The 11,986-nt window shown below is 36.1% G+C and overlaps 1 protein-coding gene across 1 annotated transcript; it reads left to right on the top strand.

Moving 5' to 3' along the window:
* Nucleotides 1-491: 491 nt before the first annotated feature.
* On the top strand, nt 492-3,708 carry LOC142629609 (calcium-transporting ATPase 12, plasma membrane-type-like). The gene has a single exon (XM_075803620.1). The coding sequence runs from the start codon at nt 492-494 to the stop codon at nt 3,537-3,539; it is 3,048 nt and encodes a 1,015-aa protein (XP_075659735.1). The 3' UTR covers nt 3,540-3,708.
* Nucleotides 3,709-11,986: the final 8,278 nt, after the last annotated feature.

Raw genomic sequence — 11,986 nt, 5'->3', positions numbered from 1 at the left:
CTTTTTTATTAATGAATAACAAAGAGTTACATCGCGTAATCCTGTAAATTCTATGAAAGTTCCAATTAATTTGTCAAAATAAATTAGAAACTTTATACTAATTATTAAGAAGTTGCACTGAACTTTATAGTTCAATGGAATTATTCAGTTTTCTCTACCAAAAAAATCTTGGGTACAAATCTTCACTGTCACTTATGGTAACTTTGCAAAAGGAAAAAACAAAAAAACAAAAATAGGAAGTTGCCATGCAACTTCTTATCAAAAATTTTTAAAACAATATATACAAGAAATTGTTATAGGTTCTACAATCTACAATATCTACAAAGTTCTCCAATTGTACTTAGCGTTACTCATGATTTCCTATACCTTCCTCCCAAAAGAAAAGACATTGATTCTGTAAGTGCACTCTTATTATTATTTTTTCAACTAAACTATCTTTCTACATTTTAGCCTCCCCCTCTTTCTCTGTGCACTTATTAACCTCCATTGTCATGTCTACTTTGGGGTTGCCAAAATCTGACGAGATTGTCATATGTGATGAAGTCTGGTCGGTCTCCAATAATATCCCCAAGCGGAGATGGCGGTTGGCTATCACTGTCATATACTTCACCACGGTTCTTGTTTCTTTGACCAAGAAAGTTCTTGACAAAGATGGCCCTATGTTGCGCACTCTTTCTTATGTTGCTATTGACGTGCAGGACAAAACCGTTCCTTCCTTGCTCAGTGTTGATCCAAAAAAGCTCAGTGACATGGTAAGGAACAAAAACTTTGAGACTTTGAGTAAGTTTGGTGGAGTTAAAGAACTTGCTTTCATTCTTCAAACTCATGTAAAAAATGGTATTAATGGTGATGAGGCTGATCTTATTCAGAGACAGAATATTTTTGGTACCAATAAATACCCAAAACCACCAGCTAAAAAGTTTCTCAGATTTGTGTATGAGGCACTTAAAGATACAACAATTTTAATACTTTTGGCATGTGCTATGCTCTCTCTTGCCTTTGGAATCAAGCAACATGGCTGGAAAGATGGTTGGTATGATGGTGGGAGTATCATTGTTGCTGTGTTCTTGGTCGTTGCTGTCTCAGCAGGGAGTGACTATAAGCAATCAAGGGAATTTCAGAAACTCTCAACAAAGAGCAGTGATATAAGAGGGGAAGTTGTGAGAGATGGGAGGCGCCAACCAGTATCGATATTTGATGTCGTTGTGGGTGATATTGTATGTTTAAAGATTGGTGATCAGATTCCTGCAGATGGGTTGTTCTTGGAAGGACATTCCTTGAAGGTGGATGAGTCTAGCATGACTGGTGAAAGCGATCCTATCCAGATTGATGAAAGGAATCCCTTTATGTTATCAGGCACAAAGATCATGGATGGCTTTGGCTTCATGCTTGTCACTTCTGTAGGCATGAACACCGCGTGGGGTGAGATGATGAGTTCAATAAATCGTGAATTGAATGAGGAGACACCATTGCAAGCACGCCTCAACAAGTTATCTTCTTATATTGGGAAAGTTGGGCTGGTGGTGGCTGCACTTGTCCTTGTTGTTATGCTCATTCGCTACTTCACAGGGAACACCAAAGATGACGAGGGAAACAAGGAATTCAATGGTAGCAAGACCAAGTTTGATGATGTGATGAATGCAGTACTGAGCATTGTGTCTGCTGCTGTTACTATCATTGTGGTGGCTATTCCTGAAGGCTTGCCTTTGGCTGTTACTCTAACTCTGGCGTATTCTATGAAATGTATGATGGCTGATCATGCCATGGTCAGAAAACTATCTTCTTGTGAGACAATGGGCTCGGCCACAATAATTTGCACAGATAAAACAGGCACTCTTACACTAAATGAAATGAAAGTTACAGAATTTTGGCTTGGGAAGGAGGCCATGGAAGATGACAATTATTCTAATTTGGCAGGTAATATACTCAAACTACTACAACATGCAGTTGGCTTAAACACAACTGGTACGGTTTACAAACCAAATTCTACATTAGTTCCTGAGGTTTCTGGCAGCCCAACTGAGAAAGCCATTCTTTCTTGGGCTGTATTTAATTTGGGTATGAATATTGAAGAAGTAAAGCAAGATTATCACATAATCCATGTAGAGACATTCAATTCTGCGAAAAAGAGAAGTGGGGCTTTGGTGAGGAATAATAATGAGAAGACCATTCATACTCATTGGAAGGGAGCTGCTGAAATGATATTGGCTATGTGTTCAGCTTATTTTGATAGAGCAGGGGTGTTAAAAGTAATGGATGAAGAAGAAAGGTTACAACTTGAGACTATTATCAAGAATATGGCACAAAAAAGCTTACGATGCATTGGCTTTGCCCACAAAGAAGTTATAGAAGAAAGTGGACAACCTATTGAGGAGCTTGAAGAAAATGGGCTAACATTATTAGCGTTAGTTGGCATGAAAGATCCATGTCGACCAGGAGTTAGTACAGCTGTGGAGTCTTGTAAAGCTGCTGGGGTGAATGTCAAAATGATCACTGGTGACAATGTGCACACAGCAAAGGCAATAGCTTTTGAATGCAAGATTCTCAAACCTAATGAGGATGTAGGTGATGAAGCGGTAATAGAAGGGGTACAATTCAGGAATTACTCACAAGAAGAAAGAATGGAAAAAGTTGATAAAATCCATGTAATGGCCAGGTCATCCCCTATTGACAAGCTTCTGATGGTACAGTGCTTGAAGCAAAAAGGTCGTGTGGTTGCAGTCACAGGTGATGGAACCAATGATGCTCCTGCTCTAAAGGAAGCAGACATTGGGCTTTCCATGGGGATCCAGGGAACTGAAGTGGCAAAAGAAAGCTCAGATATGGTCATCTTGGATGATAATTTTACCACTGTGGTGACAGTATTGAGGTGGGGAAGGGTTGTATATAGCAACATTCAAAAGTTTCTTCAGTTTCAGCTCACAGTGAACATTGCTGCCCTTATCATCAACTTTGTTGCAGCTGTTTCTTCTGGTAAGGTCCCACTAACTGCAGTTCAACTATTATGGGTGAATCTAATAATGGACACATTAGGAGCTTTAGCCTTGGCTACTGAGAAACCTACTAATGATCTTATGTCAAAGCCGCCTGTTGGTCGATCAAAGCCACTTATAACCAAAATCATGTGGAGGAATCTCATGGCACAGGCTGTGTATCAGGTAACCACCTTATTGGTTTTACAATTTAAGGGAAAATCCATCTTTGGTGTAAATGAGAACGTAAAGAACACCCTCATTTTCAATACTTTTGTCCTTTGCCAAGTTTTCAATGAATTTAACGCAAGAAAATTGGATAAGAAGAATATATTCAAAGGGATACTTAAGAATAAGCTATTTTTAGCAATTGTTGGGATCACCATAGTTCTTCAACTAGTGATGGTGGAGTTTCTGAATAGGTTTGCCAATACTGAGAGACTTGATTGGGGGCAATGGGGTGCTTGCATTGGACTTGCAGCTTTGTCTTGGCCGATTGGTTGGCTTATAAAGTGCATCCCAGTTTCCGGCAAGAAGTTGGCAAACAAAAGAGCTTCTCCATCCTGAACGACTAGCCATGATCAGCTCTTAGCAAGACATACTTTTCATATCTTCCTTTGTTTAATGTTAGTGGCAGAAAATATTTAGGCACTCTACTATTCACCATTCTTCCCTCTCAATAGTTTCTTAATTTTAGCTATGTAAATATCAATTTAGTTACTGCATACTACCAGTTCATGTCGTGAATTGTAATTTCTTAAATAGTACATTATAAAAAGATATATACCTTAAAGATGTCTATGGTGCGTTGCTATTGTTTTCATTTCGGTATTCATGATGGTCTTAAACTTGAGATAAAGTAATTGCTTTAAGATCTAACCAGCAACTACCTTTTGTAATAGTTATCTTTTTCTTTTCTTTTCTTTCTTTCTTTAATACGTGCGGATATAGTGCTAATTATTTGACTAGAAACTTCCAGTTAGCCTCTAATATAAGCTTTAAACACACCAAGGAGGGAAGAATGATTAAACCAGGGTGAACTTGACAACCTTAAACATAATGAGGAGAAAGAATCATCATTAGTTTGAATTAGGGAAAGGGGAAAGGGGAAGTGATGAGCCACATCCTCTGAAGATAATTCAAGATTGAGACTGCAGGAGAGGGTTCTTATATAACTTTTTTTTTTTCTTTTTTTTTTTTTGCTTTCCCACCGGGAGATGAGATTCTGTTTAAGCTAAACCTCCTCACACTTATTTTGAATTAGGGTCTTGCTTTTTCCTCTCTCTCTCTATCTCATGTCCATCTCCTGTCAAGTGCTAGGTTGCACCAACACACCATTTTTGGCGACGTGTCGGTGTCCGACACGTGTCAGACATGGATATCGGCACGACTTGCCGAACTCCGGTGTCCGAGCGGTGTCCTCTTTTTTTTTCGCTTCTCTGACACGGCGCTGACGCGGCTCCGATACGGTGGACACACTAGCAATGAAAAAAAAAAAACAGAAAATCATAGATCAACCCTCCCTTTGGCCTCTGCCCCGCTGCCCTCTGTCCCTCGCCGGTGCTAGATCGAGCCAATCGGCGAGCCGGCGAGCTCCATAGACAGTCGCCGTCAACGCCGTGTCTTCCGATCTCTCTCTCTCTCTCTCTCTCAGCGTGGACGAGACACACAAGCGAATGGTCCAATCTCTTCTCTTCTCTCTCCCTGTTTTTTTTTCTTTCTTTCTTTCAGGCGAAAGGCCCTCTATTTTTTCTCTCTCACTGTCACTGCGTTACTTATAGCGCTTTTTTTTTTTTATTCCTGCTCTCACTGTTACTGTGTTATACTGTGTGTGTGTATATATATATATATATATATATATATATATATATATATATTTTTTTTTTTTTATTTCTTTACTTTTGGTTTGTACTCTAAACATTTTTTGTGTATTATTGTACTACTTTGAGTGTTAGTTTACTTATTTATAGTTCTTACATAATTTAGATTCTAGACATAAATGTATTTTATGTCTAAAAATATTAAAAAATATGCCTAAATATAAAATTTAATTAATTATTTAATTGCCGTGTCCACGCCGTGTTGTGTCCTTATTTTTCAAAAATTGCCGAATCCCCGTGTCCGTGTCGCATCCGTGTCCGTGTCCATGCATCATAAGTCAAGTGTGCTCCCTGCCACTCTACTCTCATGGCAACTGTATACAAGCAATGTATTATACACATGGTAAACTGGAAAATCAGTTGATGTTGAAGAAACGATTCAGTGATTTGGTTGCAAATGGTGTTTAGATTCCTTCCAAATAAACAAGCCATCTTGGGCACCATTAAATACTTTATAACAAAATTGCCAATCTAACAGGATATCCATTTTTAAGCTTCCTCTTCAAAGATCATAGTCGTAGATTATGATTACTTTTTCTTATATTTCGTTGTTAGTTCCCTAGTCTTGAGCTAAAGCTAACTAAAAGTATCGCACGGTTATCTTCAGCATTTTGTAATATGAACTTGCAGGGTTACTGATAATTCATATTCCACATTTATTGCCAAGACTATAAAGAAAACTATAGCAAACTACATTTGATTATCATTTTGCATAAGCCAGAGGAAAATCTACTTGCCTAGTAAAAATTTGTGACAGATGGTCTTGATTTCCCAAAGACAGAGGAGAAGCACAACCCAACTATCATAGCAGTCTGGCACAAGATGAGTCAAACAACTTGCTTTAGCTTTCATTGAATATTAATCCAAACCATGGTGCATTAATCTGAGCCACATTTGGAGTACCAAACCTGCACACATAACCTAGTATTTATTCATAATACATGCCTAAAAAATTATTCATTTTCCCCCAACCACATAGTCAAACATATAATAGCATTCATTGAAGTATAAGACACCTCAACAACCAATTTGGAGCACAATCTGATGATTATGACTCTTCCAGATAAACCCACAAGACAGAAAAATAGGTGATTCTACACATGGAGCAACCTCTTTAACACTGTAGGTATCAACAGACCAACAAGGCAACAAGCTGCATAAGGAATGCTGCAATCCATGAAGATCCTGCAGTCCTTCCTTGGCTTTGAAACAAGTATGATGCATAGCTCCCTCAATCATCTTGAAAAAGGGCCCACATTAAAAAGTCAACCTCATGTATACTTGGGCAAATAAGTTGTTAGGAGTGAATTAGTACTGTCAATTCCCTCATTGATTTCATTTCTGTCCAAAAAATCAATTTCCATCATTAAGAAGTTGTTACTCACCAAATCCAGATTCTGTAATTCCTTCTTTGCTTATAAACGTCAAGAAGAAGAAAATAATTTTATGAGCCATTTCTATTTAGGATCAAGTAGCACACAATTAATTTTAGAAGCCATGTTTATTTAGGATCAAGTTTTACAGTAGTGCGCTATGATATCTAAAAAAGGTATGACTAAGAGTTCATTGACTCGAACTATAAGGGGGCACTTTCTCTTTTTCTTCAAATTTTACAAATAAATGGTTATTAACATTCCATTATAGCCTATTTTCAAACAGAATCAAGGATTAGATAAGAATACCGTTAATATGGTACAAATGTATCCAAATGACCTGAAAATAACCAAAGACACAGTAGCACAATCTGCAGTTCAAATTCTTCCAAAGTAGGATATCAAATAAAGGTTTGCATATGGCCAAAAAATGAAAGAACATATAAAGAGATGCCTACGCTAAAAATCTTGTTAACTCGTCCAAAACTGTGTCAGCCTGGGGCTAAACATATAGCCATCATGACACGAAGATCCCTATCTTAGTTTCCCTAGCCCTCACTTCATAAACAGAATTCAGCAATCACATTGTTGTTTAGATTGGTAAATACTAATTATTTGCACATTTCAGATTAAACCCACGACTTCAGCATCCATCCTTTGTTTATGACAGGCAAAGGAGAAGCCCTTTGGTACAAAAACCAATGGTCATACTGATTATCAATCTTAACAGAGATATAAATGAGTAGCCCAAGGAAGTGAACAATCAAACACTTTTTTTAAAGTACTAATGAATTTTCTTAAAGTGAGGTGCTCAAAATGTAGAGCTCTTAAAGAATTGCAGTCATAAATGTATTTATTCCCAAAAAAAACACAGTACAACATTCAAATTGCAGATGCAAGAAAGTATATTTGATCTTTTTAAATGATTTCTTCATGCCTCCTATGGTTCTGTAATTCCAGTCCCTCCAAATTGTCCACATAAGACAGTGAGGAACTACCAGCCTAATGATGATATTTATGTAATGACTATGCGTGCCTTTCTAGCAAGAACAGACACCTATCACCTTCTTGGCATCAACCAATGTACCCCAAAAGGAACAGAACAATAGACCACAATAATGACCTACTAAGCAATGAACCAAAGATGGTCTATTGATTTACAACTGCCCTTGCATATATACAGCACCAATTGACCAAGACTTGAATGAAAAACCTGTTTCCTTTCTCGTTGTTGATCTGAAAAGGGTCTGTGACACTGAGGAATGAGAACTCTAAGGCTTTGAGTTACTCTGGTAGAGTAAAAGCACTGACTGTGATTCTTGAAACAGACATAAAGGGAGATATTAGTGATAATATGGCTAATCTTATTCATAGAAAGAATGTTTTTGTGGCAAATAAGTACCAAAAGGCACCTGCAAAAAGCTCCTCAGTCATGTCTTGGAAGCGTTTGAGGACACCACTGTTATTTTACTTTCGACCTGCGCTATACTCTCTCTACCTTAGATATCAAACAGCATGGTTGGAAAGATGGGTCGTATTATAGTGGGAGTGTTATCGTTGTTGTCATTCTGGTTGTTGCTATTTCTGCTATCTGTAACTTCAAGCAATCCAACCAATTTGAGAAGCTCTCTTAACGAGTAGAGACATCAGGGTGGACGTATTGAGGGATGGACAGCACCAACATATTTCAATGCACTTGTTGGTACTGTCACTAGTTGTTTCTCTAATTTGGCTTATTCTATGAAGTGCATGATGGTTGATTATGTGTGACTAGTCACAATCTGGGTCAGACATAACAATCTGCACTGACAAAACAGGCATCCTTACATTAAATGAGATCAAGGTAACAAGATTTTGCCTTTAAATAAGCAATGGGGGAAGGTAATTCCACAGAATAGTATCATATATTCTTGATATAATGCAAGGGGGAGTTGGTTTAAGAACAACCAAGTAATATTTACAACATAGATTCTCAATCACTTGCAAAGAATTCTGGAAGCCCTACCAAGAAAGCAATACATTCTTGTGTTGTTTTTGATATGAATATCAATGAAATTTATAATCCATGTTGAAGACTTTAAGTTAGAGAATTCAGAGAAAAACGGAAGTGGAGTTTTGGTGAAGAGGAAGAGTGAGAAGGCTATTCACACCAACTACAAGGGAGCTCTTGAGACTAAGGAATATAAATTCTAGAAACTGCTTCTAGCTAGCCTTTAACATGACATGAGGGTAGAAAAAAAAAAAAAAAGCAATCCCCCGCCCACTTCATTAAATAAAACTACAAAAAAGCGGGCTATAGCCGTGTTTTTTTAGCTGCGTTTACAAAAAACGCGGCTATAGAATTAATCTATAGCTGCATTTTTAGAAAACGCGGCTATAAATAACCTATAGCTGGGTTTTGAAACGCAACGATATGTAACACCAAAAAAAAAAAATTCTTAAGCTTCCCACGTGCCCCCCACTTTCCCACCTACATCCCCACCTACCCCCACTTTCATATATATATATATATATATATATATATATATTTTTTTTTTTTTTTTTTTCTTTTTTTCACTCTTCACTCAATGCAACTCTTCAGGTTCTTCTTTCTTTCCTTCTTTTTTTTTTTTTTCCTTTTTCTTCCTTCCTTCTTCACTCCAACGTAATTCTTCTTCTTCTTCTTTTTTCCTTTGTTTCTTTGGAGCTGCTGCTTCTTCTTATTCTTTTTTCTTTCTTTCTTTTTTTCTTCTTTTTTTGCTCCTTTCTTCTACAAGTCACGCCAGGTTCTTTTCTTTTTTTTTCCCTTCCTTCTTCACTCTAGCACAACTCTTTTTTTTTTCTTTGTTTCTTTGTAGCTACTTCTTCTTCTTCTTCTTCTTTTTCTTTCTTTCTTTTTTTCTTCATCTCAAGCACACTGATTTGTCTATAGATCTAGTTTTTTTTTTTTTTTTTTTTTAATTTTATTTTTAGTTATTAAGAAAATGGAGGAAATGCTGAAAATTTTGAATGAAGTGGATATTCTAGCAATATTTGTGTCTGTCTTGATTTGGATTTGAGTCTTGATTTTGAATTTTTTGGATCTGTGCTTGAATTTGTGCTATTGTGTTGTTGATATTGTGCTTATGTTTAAATGGGTTTGTGTTCTTGAGCTTGTTCTTTTGTATTTCTGATTTTGTGCTTTTGTGTTCCTTGAATGGATTTAGTGTTAGATTTGAGTTGGCTTTGTTGAATGAGAGGAGATTTATGGGTTTGTGTTCTTATATTTTGGAGCACGTTGTGTTTGTATTGTCAGTATGTTGTGTTTGATTTTGAATTTTTTGGGGAAAAAAAACCCAAAATTTAAATTTAAAAAAAAAAACTGAGGCGTTAGCCGCATTTTAAAAACACAGCCAAAACTGTACATATAGCCGCGTTTTAAATGCAACCCAAAGCGGGTCTATAGCCGCGTTTTTTACAAAATGCAGCTACAGGTCTCAGCCTTCGGGGGTGGAAAAACACAGCTATAGGTCCTCGCAGGGGTTTATTGTCACATAGTAAAAGCCACGTTTGTAAATGCTGCCATAGAAACGCAGCTATTGTCCTATAGCTGTGTTTTTAAGAAGATGAAGATTTATTTCTACCTAAGTAGGATATTAAAAAAAAAATTATACATGATTAAAGTCAAAGCGAAGGGAGGCCAAGGTGGCTGTTGCCTCCCATGGGATTGATTTTTTAAATATATATTTATTTGTATAAAGATAATCCTTTGTGTTGTATGCCCCAATTCTTCTAATTTAATACAATGATCCCATTAGTTTTTGCAGATATCATAAACACATAGTCCCATTCAAAAGCCACAGTTTTTTATGGTATTAACATAATATCAATAATACAACAGAAAAACTATTGGTCTTTATTAGAGAATTTTTACTTTCCTTATAAAATATATTTCTAGACATACCTTATTTAAAATATACATATATTTTCCTTCAAATAAAGAAATTATTGTCTCCCAAAAAAAAATACAACCCCAAGTTATATTATAAAGAAAACAAAAACAAAAGTTTGTTCATTAGAGAAGCAGGCAATATACATAAAATTGGCCTCAATAAGGCAGCTAAGGAAGTAGAGAGTAATTTAAGAATGTATCATCAACCTTTTATAAACATATTCCACTGTAGATATAAAGAAGTTAATTAATTTGGTGACATTTACAAGCTAATGCCTTAAATTTTGTGTGCACTAGCTTCCACTAAGATATACATGGCCCGGCCCAAGCACTAACAATCTCGTGTCCAAGCTACATATAGTTCCATACAAGTCACTTACAAGCCAACTTGTGGACAAATCACCTTAGACAGGGCTTGTGTAAGGTGACTGTTTTATCAACCTAAAGCTCAAAATAAGTTTTAGTTCAAATTGCTAGATGGCAAATTATAATTGTAGAGATTCATTTGTATAATTCAAGAATATCCCAAGAAGAGTAACATACTATACTCATGAGCATACCTTAATGGACTAAGCCAATACTGAGAAGTTGGAGTGAGGGCAATGAGATACTTGAATTGAAATTGCAGCTTTGTCATTGCCTTTTCACTCACTGGTTAAGAGCATTCATCTTTTCTGCAAACAAGTTTGCATGTTTCTTAAGCATAAAGCTGCTTCACAAAAAAAAAAAAAAAAAAAACAAATAAAAACATCAAGATATAAAGTCAACAGCTTACTTTATCAGCTTTTGTCCTAGTCAAATATTTTCTGTCAAGTTCAGTAATTTTCAATTATTCAAAGCACAGAATCAGATTTTCGAAACCCAAATCTTAGCTTCTTCAAATATAGTCCTTCTATTTGGTCATTTAATATATTTCACAATACATACACATTTTATATGTGATTTTGTTTATTAAATAATGTGGTTAAGCTATTAGCATAGTGATTCTTCCATATGTACAAGCACCCACCAACAGCCTTATGGCACATGTAAATGGGGTCCATTTCTACAACTGCAATATAAAAATGCCCTAGAAATTAAATACATTCTACATTGATGTATTTCACTACAAGAAAATAGAAGCATTTAAAATTCAGTGTATTTCCCATTCCCTCATTGTAACTCATAAAGATTATAACACAATCGTTGTATAGGTAAAGAATGTTGAAAATGGCATACATAGCTGAATAGAAAGTAAATGACAACAAATTGACTCAACTACATGGGCTGCATGTAGGGACTTAGGAACCTTTCTAGAGACATTAAAAACCAATCTCCTAAGGGGTCTCCACAAAAGGCAAAGCCAGAGAATAATCATTGATGATGTTGTAACAATATATGAAAAAAGAATAAAAGAAATCGATATGTAACTCACTAATTTATGACTGCTAAATTTCACATATGTATGCATTTACAATGAAAAAGAATTGGAGATTGAAACATCATAATGAGAATTATAAAATTGACCAATCGCATCTCCTCTACTATGAACAAGGTGCAGCCCCCTTCTTTGAGAGTAACAGCACAAGATAAGCAGCTTGGTCATACTTAAGCATGACTTAAAGCAGCAATATTTTTTTAAGCTATCCACTATCCATTGATTTTGGTTGAAATCACAGTGGAAAGAAATGAATAGAAAATTAACCTAAAAAAATCACAGCATGCAAATTTTAATAGATGAAATGAGAGAACATTTGTTGCTCCGATACTCTGAATCTTCTTACTCATAGACATATTTTAAACTCAAAGTATTAGAGATGAAATGTAGGATGGCTGATCATGCATGTCACTGCAGCAGTCACAATTGGTAGT

The sequence above is a fragment of the Castanea sativa genome, chromosome 3, assembly GCF_040712315.1.
Source record: "Castanea sativa cultivar Marrone di Chiusa Pesio chromosome 3, ASM4071231v1".
NCBI classification, from domain to species: Eukaryota; Viridiplantae; Streptophyta; class Magnoliopsida; order Fagales; family Fagaceae; genus Castanea; species Castanea sativa.
This window is presented reverse-complemented; position numbering and strand designations above follow the sequence as displayed.